Source organism: Scyliorhinus canicula, chromosome 12 (genome assembly GCF_902713615.1).
Source record: "Scyliorhinus canicula chromosome 12, sScyCan1.1, whole genome shotgun sequence".
NCBI classification, from domain to species: Eukaryota; Metazoa; Chordata; class Chondrichthyes; order Carcharhiniformes; family Scyliorhinidae; genus Scyliorhinus; species Scyliorhinus canicula.
In genome coordinates, this window is record NC_052157.1 from 112,546,969 (window position 1) to 112,568,226 (window position 21,258).

The following is a 21,258-nucleotide window of genomic DNA, read 5'->3' on the forward strand; positions in this document are numbered from 1 at the left end:
AGCTTTGGTCCCCCTATTGGAAGAGGGATGTAGTTACATTAGAGGCAGTTCAGAGGAGGTTCACCCGATTGATTCCAGAGGTGAGGGGTTTGTATGGAGAGAGATTGAACAGGTTAGGCCTATTATCTTGAGCTTAGAAGAATGAGAGGAGATCTAATTGAGGTATATACGATGATCTAAGGTATTGACAATGGGGTGCTTCCTCTTATGGGGCATTCTAAAAGGAGTCATCATAGTTTTAGGATAAGAAGTAGCAGATTTAAAACAGAGATGAGGAGAAATTACTTCTCTCAAAGATTTGTGAATCTGTGGAATTCACTACAACTGAGTGAGGTGGATGCTGGGACATTGAGGAAATTTAAGGAGATAGACAGACAGATTTTTAATTAGTAATGGGTTGAAGGGTTATGGAGAACAGGAAGGAAAGTGGAGTTGGGGCCAGGTTGAGATCAGCCATGATCGCATTGAATGGTGGAGCAGGCTCGAGTTACCGAATTGCCTAATCCTGCTCCGAGTGCTTACATTTAATGTGGGAGAGAGTGGGGGGATTGGGAGAATTCCCGTTACCTCAAGACTTGGTCGAGCATTTGCCTCGTTTCTGAGGATTCTTACCTTTTGATGATAAACTGAATGTCCTCACTTGCTTCCAAAATCTTCTGAAGTTTTGAAATTCCAAAGCAATTGGGTCTCCGGAATGGGATACCCTCCGGCAAGCCATCCACAAACAATTCTTCAGGGTGGGACTGGAATTTCAAATAAGGGACCTTCACTGAATCGGAGAATCCCATTGCTTCACCTGAAATAGAAATGACAGTTACAACACCATCGAGAAGGTGAATTAGCTTGAGTGATTGAGAGTGTTGTAGAAAACACTGGAGCACAGCTCACAGTCAGAAAGCTCTCTACAGACTGGTTCACTGGAGCAGGTCCTGAAAATTCTCGACAGACTGGTACGCTGGAGCAGGTCCTTAAAGGTCCCTACAGACTGGTACACTGGAGCAGGTCCTGAAAGTTCCCTACAAACTGGTACACTGGAGCAGATCCTAAAAGCTGTATACAGACTAGTAACACTGGAACAGTTCCTGAAAACTGTATACAGACTGGTAACACTGGAACAGTTCTTGTAAGGCCTCTACAGACTGGTACACTGCAGAGCAGGTCCTGAAAGTTCTCTACAGACTGGTACACTGGAGTAGGTCCTGCACGATCTCTATAAACTGGTATACTGCAGAGCAGGTCCCAAAAGCTCTATACAATCTGGCACACTGAAAGCAGGTCCTGAAAGCTGCATACAGACTGATCTAAAAGCTATGTACAAACTGGTATACTGCAGCAAGTCCTGAAAGCTCTATACAGACTTCATAGAATCATAGAATTTACAGTGCTGAAGGAGGCCATTCGGCCAACCGAGTCTGCACCAGCCCTTGGAAAGAGCACCCTTATTAAGCCCACAGCTCCAACCTATCCCCATAACCTAGTAACCCCACCTTACCTTTTTTGGACACTACAGGCAATTTAACATGGCCAATCCACCTAATCTGCATATCTTTGGACTGTGGGAGGAAACCGGAGCACCCAGAGGGAACCCCCGCAGACACGGGGAGAACGTACAGACTCTGCACAGGCAGTGACCCAAGCCGGGAATCGAGCCTGGGACCCTGGAGCTGTGAAGCAAATGTGCTAACCACTGTGCTACCATGTCGCCCACTTGTACGGAATGCTCTATATAGATTGGTACTCTGGGTAGCAAGCCTTGAAAGCTGGATACAGACCGGTACACTGGAGAGTAGGTCCTGAAAGTTCTTTACAGGCTGGCACACTGGAGGGGGGGGGGGATCGGCTCGAACATCTCAGCTATGCTAACATCACAAAATGATAGTCTCAGATCAGATCTGCTGACCTCACTCCCTGGCCGCTCCCCTTGCTTTAGATTGATAAATCTGGAGTGTTCAGAGCTGACCCATGTCATATCAGAATGTTCCATTCCAGGAGCTTCAGACATTGGGTGGAAATCTCACATCTGGGGTCTATGTCCCGTAGTGGGGACAAGAAGCTGGAGTGCTTCCCCCTACAGGGATCATTGGTAAACACGCCATACCTTCCAGCCCTGACCTGATTAATTGTGCAGCTTGGTGTTTCAGGTTATATTCTGTGGTGGGGCAGGGTGATAGCATGTAGGCTGCCATCATGTCCAGGCATTATATTGAAAAGACGCCCTACTTCACCGATCTGTTATTAAAGACAGAAGCTGGACTTCATGAAAATAAAAGATAGATCTCCAGGAGCACGGAAACCAGAGGATGGACCCCCTTCAGGACACCGAGCCTGCAGATGCTCCCCTGACCCACTGCTGTGGTTTTCCAGGATTGCCAGGGACTTCCATCCTGAACTCCGGAGACATTCCCAGGCACTGTTCAGGTGAAATTCATGCTGGCGTAAAACCGCTGAATTCCCCCCCACCCCACCCGCCATCGAACTTACCATTGCGGGCATGGGGGAATTCCGCCCATTAAGTTTTTCCCACCTTCTCCAGTGCTGAGGTGAGTGGAGCTGAAGGTGGATGTGTTATGTTAGGGGAGGAGGCCAGAGTCCTTCCAAGCTCTGATTGATAATGAGAATCTCAAACCTCTGATGCTGCTCCATGTGGTGAGTGTTCCAAAACTATTAATAATGTCTTCTAACTCACCGTACTTTCTGTTGAAAAGGTTCTCCACCTGTTTCCTCAGTTGTAAAATCTTTTCATTCCATTCTTCTGCAGGAAAGCACAGAATCAGAAATGAAGCCATTTAATGATCTTTAATCCATTGGCTGGAAATCTGAATTGAACTTTTAAAAATAGACTGTTAGCTATGGCTGACTGGCGCAGAGGGAGGGGGAAGACCCCCCAGATTCGGCTGGTCACAGGGAACGTGAGGGGGCTGAAAGGACCGGTGAAGCGGTCCCGGGTCTTGGCGCATTTGAACGGGCTGGGAGCGGACGTGGCTATGCTCCAGGAGACGCACCTTAAGGTGGCGGATCAGGTGAGGCTGAGAAGAGGCTGGGTTGGACAGGTGTTTCTCTCGGGGCTAGATGCGAAGAATCGAGGGGTGGCGATTTTAGTTGGTAAGAGCTTGTCGTTTGTGGCATTGAGTGTAGTGGCAGATAGCTGTGGTAGATACATAATGGTGAGTGGTAGGCTTCAAGGGGAGCGGGTGGTTCTGGTTAACGTGTACGCCCCCAATTGGGACGATGCAGGTTTCATGCGGCGAATGTCAAGCCGGATTCCGGACCTGGAGACGGGGGGCTTGATCTTGGGAGGGGAATTTAATACTGTGCTGGACCCAGCTCTGGATCGTTCGAGGTCTAAGACAGGCTAGAGGCCGGCGGCGGCCACAGTGCTGAAGGGGTTTATGGATCAGGTGGGAGGGGTAGACACTTGGAGGTTTTTGAGGCCGGGAGGTAGCAAGTTTTCCTTTTTCTCGCATGTCCACAAGGCTTATTCCCGGATTGATTTTTTTGTCCTGAGCAGGGCGCTAATCCAGAGAGTGGTGGGGGCGGAGTATTCGGCGATAGTCATATCTGACCACGCTCCGCATTCGGTGGACCTGGAGCTGGGGGAGGGAAGGATAAGCGCCCGCTGTGGAGGTTAGATGTGGGGCTTCTGTCAGAGGAAGAAGTATGTGGGCGGTTCCGTAGGTGCATAGAGGGGTATTTGGAAGCTAATGACAATGGGGAGGTGCAAGTAGCGGTGGTCTGGAATGCGTTGAAGGCGGTGGTTAGAGGAGAGCTGATATCTGTTCGGGCGCACAGGGAGAGGGGGGAGAGGGATGAGAGGGAGAGGTTGGTGGAGGAAATGGTAAGGGTGGACAGGAGGTATGCGGATGTCCCGGAATAGGGGCTTTTGAGGAAGTGTCGCAGTTTCCAAGCGGAGTTTGATATACTGACCACCCGGAAGGCGGAGGCGCAGTGGAGGAGGGCGCAGGGGGTGGTATATGAGTACGGGGAGAAGGCAAGTCAGATGCTGGCCCACCAGCTCCGGAAGTGGGAGGCAGCGAGAGAGATAGGGGGAGTCACAGATGCAGGAGGGAACCTGGTGCGGAGTGCTGGGGACATTAATGGGGTGTTCAGGTCCTTCTACGAGAAGCTGTACCGGTCGGTGCCCCCTAGGGAGGTGGGCAGGATGGACCGCCTTCTGGATAAGCTGGAGTTCCCAAGAGTGGAGGAGGAGCGGGTAGAGGGTCTCGGGGCCCCAATCGAGCTGGAGGAGCTGATGGAGGCGCTGGGGAGCATGCAGACAGGGAAAGCACTGGTACCCGATGGGTTCCCGGTGGAGTTTTATAAGAAGTTCTCAGACCTGCTGGGCTCGTTGTTAGTGAGGACCCTGAATGAGGTGAGGGAGGGGGGGGCTTTGCCCCGACGATGTCTAGAGCAATAATTTCACTGATTCTGAAGCAGGATAATGACCCCCTCCAGTGGGTCTTACAGGCCGATCTTGCTCCTCAACGTGGACGCAAAGTTGTTGGCTAAGATACTGTCCAGGAGGGTGGAAGATGTAGTCCCGCTGGTTATCCATGAGGACCAAACGGGGTTTCTGAAGGGGGGGCAGCTGAATGTCAATGTGCGGCAGCTACTTAATGTCATGATGATGTCGGCGGCAGATGGGAAGGCAGAAATAGCAGCATCGATGGATGCGGAGAAAGCCTTCGATAGGGTGGAGTGGAGCTACCTGTGGGAGGTGTTGAGGAGATTTGGGTTTGGTGAGGGATTCATTAGCTGGGTGAGGCTGCTGTATAGTGCCCCGGTAGCGAGCATGGTGACGAATGGGAGGAGGTCAGAGGACTTTCGGCTGTCCCGGGGGACGAGGCAGGGGTGCCCCTTGTCTCCCCTGCTCTTCACGTTAGCGATTGAACCCCTGGCCATGGCGCTGAGGGATTCGAAGAACTGGAGGGGGATTGTGCGGGGGGAGGGAAAGAGAGCACCGGTTGTTGCTGTACGCGGATGATTTACTGTTGTACATCGCGGATCTGGCGGGGTGGGGATGCCAGAGGTGTTGAGGATACTTGGGGACTTTTCGGGCTATAAGCTCAACATGGGGAAGAGTGAGCTGTTTGTGCTGCACCTGGGGGACCAGGAGAGGGAGATAGGAGAGCTCCTGTTGAAGAGGGCAGAGAGGAGCTTTAGATATCTTGGCGTCCAGATAGCTAGGAGCTGGGGGCCCCTACATAGGCTAAACTTTTCGAGGCTGGTGGAACAGATGGAGGAGGAATTTAGGAGGTGGGATGCGCTGCCACTCTCCTTGGCGGGCAGGGTCCAGTCGGTTAAGATGACAGTGCTCCCGAGGTTTTTGTTTCTCTTCCAGTGTCTCCCCATCTTGATTCCGAAGGCTTTCTTTAGGAGGGTTAATAAGAGTATTCTGGGGTTCGTGTGGGCGCAGAAGACCCCGAGAGTGAGGAGGGTACGCCTGGAGCGAGGCAGGGAGGTAGGTGGTTTGGCGTTGTCCAACCTGTGTGGGCACTACTGGGCTGCGAATGTGGCAATGATTCGTAGGTGGGTGATGGAGGGGGAGGGTGCCGCATGGAAGAGGTTGGAGGTGGCGTCCTGTGTGGGCACGAGTTTGGAGGCACTGGTGACAGCCCCGCTCCCACTCCCCCAGGCAAAGTATTCTACGAGTCCAGTAGTGGTGGCGTCCCTCAAAGTTTGGGGGCAGTGGAGGCGGCATAGGGGGGAGTGAAGGCCTCCGTTTGGACCCCGATACGGGGCAATCACCGGTTTGTACCAGGGAGAATGGATGGTGGGTTTTTGAGTTGGCATAGGGCAGGCATCAGGCGGATGGGGGACCTTTTGGGGCCTCACGGTAGCATGGTGGTTAGAACATAGAACATAGAACATAGAACGATACAGCGCAGTACAGGCCCTTCGGCCCTCGATGTTGCACCGACATGGAAAAAAAAACTAAAGGCCATCTAACCTACACTATGCCCTTATCATCCATATGCTTATCCAATAAATTTTTAAATGCCCTCAATGTTGGCGAGTTCACTACTGTTGCAGGTAGGGCATTCCACGGCCTCACCACTCTTTGCGTAAAAAACCCACCTCTGACCTCTGTCCTATATCTATTACCCCTCAATTTAAGGCTATGTCCCCTCGTGCTAGCCACCTCCATCCGCGGGAGAAGGCTCTCGCTGTCCACCCTATCTAACCCTCTGATCATTTTGTATGCCTCTATTAAGTCACCTCTTAACCTTCTTCTCTCTAACGAAAACAACCTCAAGTCCATCAGCCTTTCCTCATAAGATTTTCCCTCCATACCAGGCAACATCCTGGTAAATCTCCTCTGCACCCGTTCCAAAGCTTCCACGTCCTTCCTATAATGAGGCGACCAGAACTGTACGCAATACTCCAAATGCGGCCGTACCAGAGTTTGGTACAGCTGCATCATGACCTCATGGCTCCGGAACTCAATCCCTCTACCAATAAAGGCCAACACACCATAGGCCTTCTTCACAACCCTATCAACCTGGGTGGCAACTTTCAGGGATCTATGTACATGGACACCGAGATCCCTCTGCTCATCCACACTACCAAGAATTTTACCATTAGCCAAATATTCCGCATTCCTGTTATTCTTTCCAAAGTGAATCACCTCACACTTCTCCACATTAAACTCCATTTGCCACCTCTCAGCCCAGCTCTGCAGCTTATCTATGTCCCTCTGTAACCTGCAACATCCTTCCGCACTGTCTACAACTCCACCGACTTTAGTGTCGTCTGCAAATTTACTCACCCATCCTTCTGCGCCCTCCTCTAGGTCATTTATAAAAATGACAAACAGCAACGGCCCCAGAACAGATCCTTGTGGTACGCCACTCGTAACTGAACTCCATTCTGAACATTTCCCATCAACTACCACTCTCTGTCTTCTTTCAACTAGCCAATTTCTGATCCACATCTCTAAATCACCCTCAATCCCCAGCCTCCGTATTTTCTGCAATAGCCGACCGTGGGGAACCTTATCAAACGCTTTACTGAAATCCATATACACCACATCAACTGCTCTACCCTCGTCTACCTGTTCAGTCACCTTCTCAAAGAACTCGATAAGGTTTGTGAGGCATGACCTACCCTTCACAAAACCATGCTGACTATCCCTAATCATATTATTCCTATCTAGATGATTATAAATCGTATCTTTTATAATCCTCTCCAAGACTTTACCCACCACAGACGTTAGGCTCACCGGCCTATAGTTACCGGGGTTATCTCTACTCCCCTTCTTGAACAAAGGGACCACATTTGCTATCCTCCAGTCCTCTGGCACTATTCCTGTAGCCAATGATGACCTAAAAATCAAAGCCAAAGGCTCAGCAATCTCTTCCCTGGCTTCCCAGAGAATCCTAGGATAAATCCCATCCGGCCCCGGGGACTTATCTATTTTCACCTTGTCCAGAATTGCCAACACTTCTTCCCTACGCACCTCAATGCCATCTATTCTAATAGCCTGGGTCTCAGCATTCTCCTCCACAATATTATTTTTTCTTGAGTGAATACTGATGAAAAGTATTCATTTAGTATCTCGCTTATCTCCTCAGCCTCCACACACAACTTCCCACCACTGTCCTTGACTGGCCCTACTCTTACCCTAGTCATTCTTTTATTCCTGACATACCTATAGAAAGCTTTTGGGTTTTCCTTGATCCTACCTGCCAAAGACTTCTCATGTCCCCTCCTTGCTCGTCTCAGCTCTCTCTTTAGATCCTTCCTCGCTTCCTTGTAACTATCAAGCGCCCCAACTGAAACTTCACGCCTCATCTTCACATAGGCCTCCTTCTTCCTCTTAACAAGAGATTCCACTTCTTTGGTAAACCACGGTTCCCTCGCTCGACCCCTTCCTCCCTGCCTGACTGGTACGTACTTATCAAGAACATGCAATAGCTGTTCCTTGAACAAGCTCCACATATCCAGTGTGCCCAACCCTTGCAGCCTACTTCTCCAACCAACACATCCTAAGTCATGTCTAATGGCATCATAATTGCCCTTCCCCCAGCTATAACTCTTGCTCTGCGGGTATACTTATCCCTTTCCATCACTAACGTAAAGGTCACCGAATTGTGGTCACTGTCTCCAAAGTGTTCACCTACCTCCAGATCTAACACCTGGCCTGGTTCATTACCCAAAACCAAATCCAAAGTGGCCTCACCTCTTGTTGGCCTGTCAACATATTGTGTCAGAAAACCCTCCTGCACACATTGTACAAAGAACGACCCATCCAATGTACTCGAACTATATCTTTTCCAGTCAATATTAGGAAAGTTAAAGTCTCCCATAACAACTACCCTGTTACTTTCGCTCTTTTCCAGAATCATCTTCGCCATCCTTTCCTCTACATCTCTAGAACTATTAGGTGGCCTATAGAAAACTCCCAACAGGGTGACCTCTCCTTTCCTGTTTCTAACCTCAGCCCATACTACCTCGGAAGAAGAGTCCCCATCTTGCATCCTTTCTACCACCGTAATACTGTCCTTGACTAGCAGCGCCACACCTCCCCCTCTTTTGCCCCCTTCTCTGACCTTACTAAAGCACCTAAACCCCGGAACCTGCAACAACCATTCCTGTCCCTGTTCTATCCATGTCTCTGAAATGGCCACAACATCGAAGTCCCAGGTACCAACCCATGCTGCCAGTTCGCCTACCTTATTTCGTATACTCCTGGCATTGAAATAGACACACTTCAAACCACAGACCTGAACACTGCCGCCCTCCTGCGAAGTCAAAACTGTGCTCCTGACCTCTCTACTCTCAATCTCTCGCACCCCAAAACTACAATCCAGGTTCCCATGCCCCTGCTGAATTAGTTTAAACCCCCCCATCAATGCTTCACAGCTCCAGGGTCCCAGGTTCGATTCCCGGCTGGGTCACTGTCTGTGTGGAGTCTGCACGTCCTCCCCGTGTGTGCGTGGGTTTCCTCCGGGTGCTCCGGTTTCCTCCCACAGTCCAAAGATGTGCGGGTTAGGTGGATTGGCCATGCTAAATTGCCCGTAGTGTAAGGTTAATGGGGGGATTGTTGGGTTACGGGTATACGGGTTACGTGGGTTTAAGTAGGGTGATCATTGCTCGGCACAACATCGAGGGCCGAAGGGCCTGTTCTGTGCTGTACTGTTCTATAATCTATTTTCCTCGACGGGAAGTTTGCGACTTTAGAGGAGTTGGAGGGGAAGTGGGGTCTCCCCCCTGGGAATACTTTCAGGTATATGCAGATTAGGGCGTTTGTTAAGTGGCAGGGTTTCCGCTACTGCCGCCTAGGGGGGTGCAGGATAGGGTGCTCTCGGGGACGTGGGTCGGTGAGGGTAGGATCTCGGCAATTTATCAGGTGATGCAGGAGGGGGAGGAGGCCTCGGTGGAGGAGCTGAAAGCAAAGTGGGAGGAGGAGCTAGGGGAGGAGATCGACGAGTGGACGTGGGCGGACGCCCTGGGGAGGGTGAACTCGTCCTCTTCTTGCGCACGGCTCAGCTTAATTCAGCTGAAGGTGCTTCATAGGGCGCACATGACTGGGGCCAGGATGAGCCGGTTCTTTGGGGGGGGGGGGGGCGGGGAGGACAGGTGTGGGAGGTGTTCGGGTGGCCCGGCGAATCACACCCACATGTTCTGGGCGTGTCCGGTGTTGGAGGGTTCTGGTCGGTTCCAGGGTGGGACCGGGCTGGGGGCTCGCTATCTTTGGGGTAGCATCAGAGCCGGGAGTGTAGGAGGCGAGAGAGGTCGGTATTCTGGCTTTTGCGTCTCTAGTAGCCCGGCACAGGATTCTTTTACAGTGGAGGGACGCAAAGCCCCCGAGCCCGGAATCCTGGATTAATGACATGGCTGGGCTCATCAAACTGGAGGTCAAGTTTGCCGTGAGGGGGGTCGGTGCAAGGGTTCTTCCGGCGGTGGCAGCCCTTTCCTGATTTCCTGGTGGAGTGTTAGGGGGTGGTCAATTTCAGCAGCAACTCGGGGGGGGGGGGGGGGGGGGGCGGGGGGGGGGGCGGGGGGGGGGGGCGGGGGGGGGGGGGGGGGGGGGCGCGGGGGGGGGGGGGGCGGGGGGGGGGGGGCGGGGGGGGGGGGGCGGGGGGGGGGGGGACGGGGGGGGGGGGGGGGTTGCGGATTACAGGTCTGTTAAGTGGGTTTGTTTTTGCTACTATATGTTTGTGAATTTCTTTTTTGTTATTAATTTATTGCTTTGTATGGGGGGGGGCTTTTCTTTCTGTTTTTTCTATGCCTTGTTTATTTTATTGTTGGGAGAAAATTTGTTGTTGAAAAATTTGAATAAAAATTATTTTTTTAAAAATAGACTGTTCATAAAACAGAGGCTAAAGAGATTTGAGCTCACAGCCCAAGGTGGCTAACCTCAATTTGCATCACTATACATTCCACATTCCAATTAATTGGATCGGAGTCAGTCTGTCTGAAAAACCCATCAAACCAGCAACTTCAGGGGCGTTTGAGGGATTCGCGTCTCCTTTCTCATTGGCAAAGCATCTATGCTAATCACCTGAGATATTCAACTATTGGAGACGGGCCATTAAGACAAGTCCTTGGGCAATGGGTCCCCAGCTAAGTTAGCTTCCAAACACGGCCTTATCAAGTTGCCTTTGAAATCACAGTATCTTTTTTTTAAATTCCCCTGGCCGTTAGAGAAGGAAGGCCACATAACAAGCTAACCCTTTGTTTGTTTTAAGCACATGCTTTCACAGCAGACTGAGGGCGAGCACCTTAGGAAGGCGGCCTAACTTGGACCCCTTCGGCCCCTTTTTCTCCAATCCACCAGGTGAGCTTTGAGGTCTACTTGATGACTGCGATCATCTGGGACTCCCCACCTCAGGGAGAGAGATTTCTTAGAAGAACTCACTCCAGCACTAATGTCAAACATCAATAAACAGATTATTCTCTCCTTGCTCTTTATGGGATCTTCCTGTGTAGTGATGAACGACTTTGTGACTAGGGGCCAGAAGTATTTCATTAGCTGCAAAAATGCTGTGGGACAGTTTGAGGTCACGCACAGAATTACATAAGAACAAGTTCCTTCTTTCAACAGATTCTTTTCCTGATGTGTTTGATGTGCTAACCTTTCCTTCAGAGTGGGCTTTGCACTAACTAGAACCTAGCCTCAATGACAGCAATAATCGCAAACTACTGACCTTTCAGCACCATATGTTGATCTTCGTGGTTGGAAACATTATCCTGTGCAGAATCTGAGGTGGGGAGGAGGGGGAACACACCAGTGTTACAGTTAGTTACAGACCATCAGTTCTGGAAAAATAAATCTCTCTCTGATTGAACAATCCAAAGTCTATGTGGCCTCTTCACCAGCCAAGCATTACTTACCAGGACCGTCTCCAGTTAGCCTTGATTAAAGCAGCAAGCCAAGGCTTCAGAAACCGCACTCGGCCATAGTTATCTAGCCACGTCACTAAGCAGAACAGCTTACACCCCGTGCAGGGCCTAGGTCCCATAGGTCTTACCCAATTGTGGAGTTTCACTGACATTGAATGCGGAAATGTGTATAATCTGTACATTAAGGATGAACGTGGGCTTAGGGACAGGGGCAGGCATGGGAAGGAGATACATAGCAAAAGGTAGATCAAGTTCATAATTTGCCCCACAGTGGCACATTGGTTAGCACTGCTGCCTCGCAGCACTGGGGACCAGGGTTCAATTTTGGTCTTGGGTCACTGTCTGTGCGGAGTCTGCACGTTCTCCCCGTACCTGCGTGGGTTTCCTCCGGGTGCTTCGGTTTTCTCCCACAGTCCAAAAATGTGCAGGTTAGGTGGTTTAGCCATGCTAAATTGCCCGTTAGCGACCAAAGGTTAGGTGGGATGACAAGGATAGGGCGGGGAAGTGGCCTCGGCAGAGTGCTCTTCTGGAGGGTTGGTGCAGATGTAATGGGTCGAATGGCTTTTTGCTGCATTCTGGGATTCTATGATAAGCCAAAGCGCATGTTGGGTATTAGTTTACACATTCCCTGTTAACATTCAATACACTCTACAAACATTATCCTGCAACCAATTTATTACAGCAGGACCTCTGTTGATATGAACATTGTCCACACTGTATGCCCAACAAGTTAAATACAAGTGCACAAGATGCACACCCACATTGTTGGCAGATCGGCAGTGGTGAGGATCAGGGGTGGGATTCTCCCGCCGGGTCGGAGAATCGGCAGGGAGGGGGGGGGGGGGGAGGGCGTGAATCCTACCCCCACTGGCTGCCCAATTCTCTGGCCCCCCAAGCAATTCTCCAGCCCATTCTATGCAGGTCCTGCCAGCGTATATTGGAGTAGGTCCCTTACCGGCGGGACCTGGCGGCGCGGGCGGGCTTCAGAGTCCCCTGGGGGGCGCGGGGCGATCTGGCCCTGGGGGGTGCCCCCACGGTAGTCTGGCCCGCGATCGGGGCCCGCCGATCTGCGGGCGGGCCTGTGCCGTGGGGGCACTCTATTCCTCCACGCCGGCCGTGTAAGCCTCCGCGATGGCCGTCGCGAAGGTGAACCCCCCCAGCGCATGCGCAGAGATGACATCAGCAGCTGCTGGTGCCCCTGCGCATGCGCGGGGAAGATCTCAGCAGCCGCTGATGCTCCCGCGCACGCGCGGACCTGCGGCGGCCGGCGGAGTCCCTTCGGCCCCGGCTGGCACGGCGCAAAAGGCCTTCCACGCCGGCCGGCAGGGCGCAAACCACTCCGGCGTCGGCCTAGCCCCTGGAGGTGCGGAGAATTCCGCACCTTTGGGTCGGCCCGACGCCGGAGTGGTTCCCACCACTCCACTGCGCCGTTTCTGCCGCCCCGCCGATTCCCGGAGAATCCCACCCCAGATCTCTACTCAGCCAGGCTTCCTCTGCCAGCCTGAAACTTCTATGAAATGACGCATTTCCCAGATTCTTCCACTAATGGAGCACTGTCCAAGCATTGGGAAGGAGTTCGGGTAGGTAGAGGAGAGGTATTATAATATGCAGAGAATTCTGCTCAGTCAGCCATGGCTCAGTTGTTCTCAAGGGTCCGGTTTCAAGTCCCACTTCACGGCCTGAGCACCAAAATCAAGGCTGAGGGAGCACTGCACTGTCTGAGGTGCTGTCCTTTGAATGAGATGTTGAACCGAGGCTACCTCTGCTTGCTTGGGTGTATGTAAACAATCCCGTGACACTATTTCGAAGAAGAGCAGGGGAGCTGGCCCTTGTGTCCTGACCAATATTTATCCCTCGATTAACATCACAAAAGCAGATTATCTGGCATTATCACATTGCTGTTTGTGGGAGCTTGCTGCATGCTAATTGGCTGTTGCTTCTCCTATAATACAACATAGATCACACTATAAAAGTATGTGATTGGCTGTGAAGCACTTTGAGATGTCTGATGGTCATGAAGAGCATGACAGAAATGCAAGTCTTTTTTTTGTTGTTGTTGCTAAGCTACAAAGAGAGGTCAGGTACCTGAGGGAAGGGCGGCACGCCGGTGCAGTGGTTAGCACTGCTGCCTCATGGCCCCGAGGATCCGGGTTCGATCCCGGCCCTGGTCACTGTCTGTATGGATTTTGTACAGTCTCACCACCACAACCCAAAGATGTGCAGGGTAGGTAGATTGACCACGCTAAATTGCCCCTTAATTGGAAAAAAAAATTACAAAATGTTTTTAAAAAGGTACCTGAGGGAGACTCCAGCAATATACTGTGTTCCTCGGAGGTGGACTTGTCAGAAAGGCTTTCACTGAGATCGTCTGAGGCAGTACTTGAATCTGTCAGCAGAAACAGAAAAATAGGTCTCATAGTGAGAGTGAAAGGCTGTTCAAGTGGATGATCCATGACTTGGTGCATCTCTGATCACCAGCTTTCTCACACATACACACACACATATATATATTTTTGCGGACACACACACGTGTAGTCACATGCAGACATTAAGACACACACGCATACACACAAACTCCCAGATGCACACACATGCAGACACACGCATGCAGACAAGTATACGCGCACACACACACACGCGCAAACATAGACACGCGCAGTCACACGCAGACATAAACACACACATATAAAAACTCCCAGACGTACACACATGCAGACACACACACGCAGACAAGCATACACACACACACACAGACAAGTATGCACCCACACACGCAGACAAGTATGCACCCACACACGCAGACAAGTATGCACCCACACACGCAGACAAGTATGCACCCACACGCAGACAAGTATGCACCCACACACGCAGACAAGTATGCACCCACACGCAGACAAGTATGCACCCACACGCAGACAGACCTAGACATACGGGCACGGACACTGACATGGACACAGGCACACACAGCAATCCTGGATGTTTCATTCAGTGCTGCCATTTTTAATATCACACAGTAATCATTACAAACAACAGCACTGCCCAAATAGTTGCCCTCAGATCTCCCTCTCCTCACTCAGGCTGCAGGAACTACTTCCTGCTCCCTGCTGCCAGTATTTTGGGAGCTTCTCAAAATGCATAAAATTGATCATCAGGGTTAATAACCCCATGAAACTGTTTCCATCGAATGCCTTTTTTATCCAAAAGAAAGTGTGAAAAAGCAGCGATCTGGTCTGAGAAAAGGAAAATGACACAGACATATTCAGCAGATGTGGCTTTTTAAATAAAACATACAAAGCAACAAGATTACAGTGTGCTTATGAGAACAAGGATAAAAGTCTGTCTACCTCAGCTCTCATGTTGGTTCGAGTTTGAGGACAAGATAAACCACAACACAAACTAAAGCTCCACAGGACAGAGAACCAGGATACCACATTTTCCCTGCGGACACCCTCAACCGCAACAGGATGCTGATGTACAAACACAACAGCGCCTGCATCTTTGGCACAAACACCAGCATTTGGCTTCAACATTTGCTCTAATGCTGCCACTCAGTCAGAATCCTGGAGAGAACAGAGGGTCTGTGTGCCTCTCTCCGCCAGAGATGGAGATCCATGTTTTATAGAAAGTGGGAAACCCTTATAGCAGTTTCTGGCTTTATTAAAGAGCGCAGAGAGGGCGAGACATCAATAAAGAGCGCGGAGAGAGGGGCGAGACTTTACTAAAGAGGGAGGAGAGAGTGGTGAGACTTCATTAAAGAGCATGGAGAGAGAGGGCGAGACTTCAATAAAGAGCGCGGAGAGAGAGGACGAGACTTCAATAAAGATCGAGGAGAGAGGGGCAAGACGTTATTAAAAAGCACGGAGAGAGGGGCGAGAAGTTATTAAAGAGCACGGAGAGAGACGCAAGACTTCAGTAAAGAGCGCAGAGAAAGGGGCGAGATATTATTAAAGAGCGCGGAGAAAGGGGCGAGACGTTATTAAAGAGCACGGAGAAAGACGCAAGACTTCAGTAAAGAGTGCGGAGAGAGGGGCGAGACTTTATTAAGGAATTTGAAGCTGAGCGTGAATTAAATTGCAGGGAGAAAACCAGGGAGCATCCCTGGGAAGGTAGGTGATATAAAAACCTTCCTTGGCATCTGGGGTGAAAGTGAAGGTAAGTGGTACATGAAGGTAAGAATTTTAAAGTTTAGAAATTAAAGTTTAAAAACCAAATTGGATGTAAAAACAAGTTTTAAAAAATAATAACAATAATATATATTTAAGGGTTAATTTAAGGGTTAAGGCATGTCAGGAGAACTCAAGCCCGTGCCATGCTCCACGTGTGCGATGTGGGAGTTCAGGGACCCTTCCGGTGTCCCTGACTCCTTCACATGCAGGAAGCTGCAGCTCGTATTAGACCGCTTGACGACTCTGGAGCTGCGGATGGACTCACTTTGGAGCATCCGTGATGCTGAGGACGTCGTGGGTAGCACATTCACTGAGTTGGTCACACCACAGGTGAAAATTACTGAGGGAGATAGAAAATGGGTGACCAAAAGACAGAGCAAGAGTCGGAAGGCAGTGCAGGTCTCCCCTGCGGTCATCTCCTTGCAAAACAGATGCACCGTTTTGGATACTGTTGAGGGAGATGGCTCACCAGGGGAAGGCAGCGGCAGCCAGGTTCATGGCACCGTGGCTGGCTCTGTTGCGCAGAAGGGCAGGAAGAAGAATGGCAGAGCTATAGTGATAGGGGACTCAATCGTAAGGGGAATAGACAGGCGGTTCTTTGGACGCAATCGAGACTCCAGGATAGTATGTTGCCTCCTTGATGCTAGGGTCAAGGATGTCTCGGAGCGACTGCAGGCCGTTCTGGGGGTGGGGGCTGGTGAACAGTCAGCTGTCATGGTGCATATAGGTACCAACAATATAGGTAAAAAACGGGATGAGGTCCTACAAGCCCAATTCAGGAAGTTAGGAGTTAAACTAAGAAGTACGACCTCAAAAGGTAGTAATCTCAGGATTGCTACCAGTGCCACAAGCTAGTCAGAGCAGGAACGTCAGGATAGATAGGATGAATGTGTGGCTCAAGAGATGGTGCAAGAGAGAAGGATTCAAATTCCTGGGGCATTAGAACCGGTTCTGGGGGAGGTGGGAGCAGTACAAACTGGATGGTCTGCACCCAATGTCCTGGGGGGGGGGGGGTTTGCTAGTGCTGTTGGGGAGGGTTTAAACTAATGTGGCAGGGGGATGAGAACCGATGCAGGAGGTCGGAGGGAAGTAAAATGGGGACAGAAACAAAAGGCAGTAAGGGAGAAAGTGTAAGGCAGAGAAGCCATTGTCAAAAATCAAAAAGGGCCCCAGTACAGGATACAGTGACCGAGGAGAGCTCAGTGAATAGGCCCAGTAATACTAAAAGGAATAAAACAGGAAGTAAAAAAATAAATGGAAAGCGAAGCAGCAAGTCATTACACGAAGATATGGGTTCAACGATAAGGAAAATTAGGAGAACAGTATGTAATGGAGTCTACGAGGGAACAAGCGATCCTAGATTGTTTTTTAAAAATAAATTTAGAGTACCCAATTCATTTTTTCCAATTAAGGGGCAATTTAGCGTGGCCAATCCACCTATCCTGCACATCTCTGGGCTGTGGGGGTGAAACCCATGCAAACACGGGGAGAATGTGCAAGCTCCACACAGATAGGTGACCCAGAGCCGGGATCAAACCTGGGACCTCAGCGCCGTGAGGCAGCAGTGCTAACCACTAGGCCACCATGCTGCCCAGACAGGATTGATTAATGATCTCATAGTTTTTTTTTTATAAATGTTTTTTTATTGAGTTTTCATATTTTATATATGACAAATTACAAGTTATTAGAGAGAGAGAAAAAAAAAGGAAGGGAAAACACAGAAATTTAACATGAATATTTACAGGTAAGCATCTTCATAACAATAATTGTGGCCGCCCCCTTTAGCCAGCATACATATTTTACATTCCCCAATATGGCCGAGGCACATGTTTATAGGCATTTATTTATAGTTTGGTTTTGGGCCTTGGCTTGCCATCAAACCCCCATACCGAGCCCGTAGCCCCCCCCCCCCCCTCCCCCCGGCTACCTTCCCCCGATTCCCGTCCATTTTCCCCTGGTTCTTGGCCACCCGACTATTCTTCCTCATGTACGTTGGCCACAAACAGGTCCCGGAACAGTTGCATGAATGGCTCCCACGTTCTATGGAAGCCGTCGTCCGACCCTCGGATGGCGAATTTGATTTTCTCCATTTGGAGAGATTCCGAGAGGTCGGACAGCCAGTCTGCAGCTCTGGGTGGTGCTGCTGACCGCCAGCCAAACAGGATTCTACGGCGGGCAATCAGGGAGGCAAAGGCAAGGGCGTCCGCCCTCCTCCCTAGGAATAGATCTGGCTGGTCTGAAACCCCGAAGACCGCCACTATCGGGCATGGCTCCACCCTCACCCCCACCACTTTGGACATAGCCTCGAAGAAGGCTGTCCAGTACTCCACAAGTCTGGGGCAAGACCAGAACATGTGGGCGTGGTTGGCCGGGCCTCTCTGGCACCGCTTACATTTGTCCTCCACCTCCGGGAAGAACCTACTCATACGGTTTCTCGTTAAGTGGGCTCTATGTTCCACTTTTAGTTGCGTCAGGCTGAGCCTTGCGCACGTGGAGGTGGAGTTGACCCTATGCAGTGCTTCGCTCCAGAGTCCCCACCCTATCTCCATCCCCAGGTTGTCCTCCCATTTCCTTCTTGTTGCGTCCAGTACGGTGTCGTCCCTATCTACCAGTCGGTCATACATGTCACTACAGTTCCCTTTCTCTAGGATACTTGCGTCCAGTAGGTCTTCCAATAGTGTCTGTCGTGGCGGTTGTGGGTACGTCCTTGTCTCCTTTCGTAGGAAGTTTTTGAGCTGCAGGTACCGTAGCTCGTTCCCCCCAGCTAGCTGAAATTTCTCTGTCAGTTCGTCCAGTGTTGCGATCCTGTCGTCCGTGTATATGTCCCTGACTGTCAGTGTCCCCCCCGTCCTGCCTCCACCTTTTGAAGGTGGCGTCGGTCAGTGCTGGTTTGAACCTATGGCTGTTGCAGATGGGAGCCTTGTCCGACATTTTGTACAGGCCAAATTGCTGCCGCAGTTGGTTCCAGGATTGGAGGGTGGCTGTCACCACTGGGCTGGTGGAGTGTTTTTTTGGGTGGGGATGGGAGTGCTGCCGTGGCGAGGGCCCGGAGGGAGGTTCCCATGCAGGAGGCCTCCTCCGCACGCACCCACTCGGCTTCTGGCTCCTGGATCCATCCCCTTACTCGCTCGGCTGTTGCCGCCCAGTGGTAGAATTGTAGATTCGGGAGGGCTAGCCCCCCCCTGGATTTTGTTTTTTGTATGACCTTCTTTGGGATCCTAGCATTTTTACCCCCCCATACGAACGCCATGATATGTTTGTCCAGCGCTTTGAAAAAGGCCTTGGGGATGTAGATCGGAATGGATCTAAACAGGAAAAGGAACCTGGGCAGTACGTTCATTTTGATCGTCTGGACTCTCCCCGCGAGGGAGAGCAGGAGTGTGTTCCATTTTTGCAGGTCCTTTTTAACTTCCTCCGTCAGGCTGGTGAGGTTCCATTTGTGGATCCCTTTCCAGTCATGGGCTATTTGGATCCCCAGGTAGCGGAATTTATTTCGGGCTTGTTTGAACGGCAGCCCCTTTAGTGCTGCCCCCCCCCCCCCCCCCCCCCCCCCCCCCCCCTGCGGGTGTACTGGGAAGATCTCACTTTTGCTCATGTTGAGTTTGTAGCCCGAGAAGGCTCCAAACTCTTTCAGGAGCGCTATGATTCCGTCCATGCTGCTTTGTGGGTCCGAGATATAGAGGAGCAGATCATCCGCATAGAGTGAGACTCTGTGCTCTCTACCTCCCCTTCGGATCCCCCTCCAATTTTTAATGATCTCATAGTTAGGGATCCTCTCGGAAGGAGTGATCACAATATGATGGAGTTCAAAATACAGATGGAGAGTGAGAAGGTAAAATCAAACACTAGTGTTTTGTGCTTAAACAAAGGAGATTACAATGGGATGAGAGAAGAGCTGGCTAAGGTAGACTGGGAGCAAAGACTTTATGGTGGAAACAGTTGAGGAACAGTGGAGAACCTTCCAAGCGATTTTTCACAGTGCTCAGCAAAAGTTTATATCAACAAAAAGGTAGGACGGTAGAAAGAGGGAAAATCGACCGTGGATATCTAAGGAAATAAGGGAGAGTATCAAATTGAAGGAAAAAGCATACAAAGTGGCAAAGGTTAGTGGGAGACTAGCGGATTGGGAAATCTTTAGGGGACATCAGAAAGCTACTTAAAAAGCTATAAAGAAGAGCAAGATAGATTATGAGAGTATAAAGTATAATGCTCAGAATATAAAAACAGACAGTAAAAGTTTCTACAAATATAGAAAACAAAAAAGAGTGGCTAAGGTAAATATTGGTCCTTTAGAGGATGAGAAGGGAGATTTAATAATGGGAGATGAGGAAATAGGCTGAGGAACTGAACAGGTTTTTTGGGTCGGTCTTCACAGTGGAAGACACAAATAACCTGCCAGTGACTGATGGATATGAGGCTATGACAGGTGAGGACCTTGAGACGACTGTATCACTAAGGGGGTAGTGATGGGCAAGCTAATGGGGCTAAAGGTACTCCTGGCCCTGTGGAATGTATCCCAGAGTGCTAAAAGAGATGGCTAGGGAAATTGCAAATGCACTCGTGATAATTTACAAAAATTCACTAGACTCTGGGGTGGTCCCGGTGGATTAGAAATTAGCAAACGCAACACCACTGTTTAAAAAAAGGAGGTAGGCAGAATGCGGGTAATTATAGGTCAGTTAGCTTAACCTTAGTAGGGAAGATGCTGGAATCTATCATCAAGGAAGAAATAGCGAGGCATCTGGATGGAAATTGTCCCATCGGCCAGACACAACGTGAGTTCATAAAGGGCAGGTCGTGCCTAACTAACTTAGTGGAATGTTTTAAGGACATTACCAGTGCGGCAGACAACGCAGGGCCAATGGATGTGGTATATCTGGATTTCCAGAAAGATTTTGACAAGGTGCCCCACAAAAGGTTGCTGCATAAGATAATGATGCATGGCTTTAAGGGTAAAAGTAGTAACATGGATAGAGGATTGGTTAATTAATAGAACAAAGAGCGGGGATTAATGGGTGTTTCTCTGGCTGGCAATCAGTAGTTAGTGGTGTTGCTCAGGGATCAGTGTTGGGCCCACAATTTATATAGATCATTTGGAGTTGGGGACCAAGTGCAATGTGTCCAAGTTTGCAGACAACACTAAGATGAGTGGTAAAACAAAAAGTGTGGAGGACACCGGAAGTCTGCAGAGGGATTTGGATAGTTTAAGTGAATGGGTAGGGTCTGGCAGATGGAATACAATGTTGACAAATGTGAGGTTATCCATTTTGGTAGGAATAACAGCAAACGGGATTATTATTTAAATGAAAAAATATTAAAACATGCTGCTGTGCAGAGGGATCTGGGTGTCCTAGTGCGTGAGTCGCAAAAAGTTGGTTTACAGGTGTAACAGGTGATTAAGAAGGTGAATGGAGTTTTGACTTTCATTGCTAGAGGGATGGAATTTAAGACTAGGGAGGTTATGCTGCAATTGTATAAGGTGTTAGTGAGGCCACACCTGGAGTATTGTGTTCAGTTTTGGTCTCCTTACCTGAGAAAGGACATACTGGCACTAGATGGACATAGATGGCCTACTCCTACTCCTAGTTCTTATGTTCTTATTATGAAAGATCTCTTCCAATTAATATTATTCCACTGCCTTTTCCCCAAATAACTGTTTAAAATATTTATCCATTACCCTTTCCACAATCTGTTTCCACCAGTTTCTGGTCAGCTAATCCATGGCCTAAAGCCTTCTGCACAAAAA

At 50.0% G+C, this 21,258-nt stretch overlaps 1 protein-coding gene across 9 annotated transcripts in view; it reads right to left on the bottom strand.

Moving 5' to 3' along the window:
• gtf2ird1 (GTF2I repeat domain containing 1) overlaps nucleotides 1-21,258 on the bottom strand; it is a 237,864-nt gene that overhangs the window by 71,929 nt on the left and 144,677 nt on the right. For all 9 annotated transcript variants that reach the window (XR_005462554.1, XM_038813774.1, XM_038813778.1 and 6 more), the window contains 4 exons: nucleotides 13,643-13,732; nucleotides 11,151-11,204; nucleotides 2,687-2,752; nucleotides 613-796 (listed from right to left, as the gene is read on the bottom strand). Coding sequence is in view for 8 of the 9 variants with exons in the window: in XM_038813774.1 (XP_038669702.1) it covers nucleotides 613-796; nucleotides 2,687-2,752; nucleotides 11,151-11,204; nucleotides 13,643-13,732 (394 nt within the window). In the remaining variant the exon portion in view is untranslated. The remainder of the gene's footprint in view (nucleotides 1-612; nucleotides 797-2,686; nucleotides 2,753-11,150; nucleotides 11,205-13,642; nucleotides 13,733-21,258) is intronic.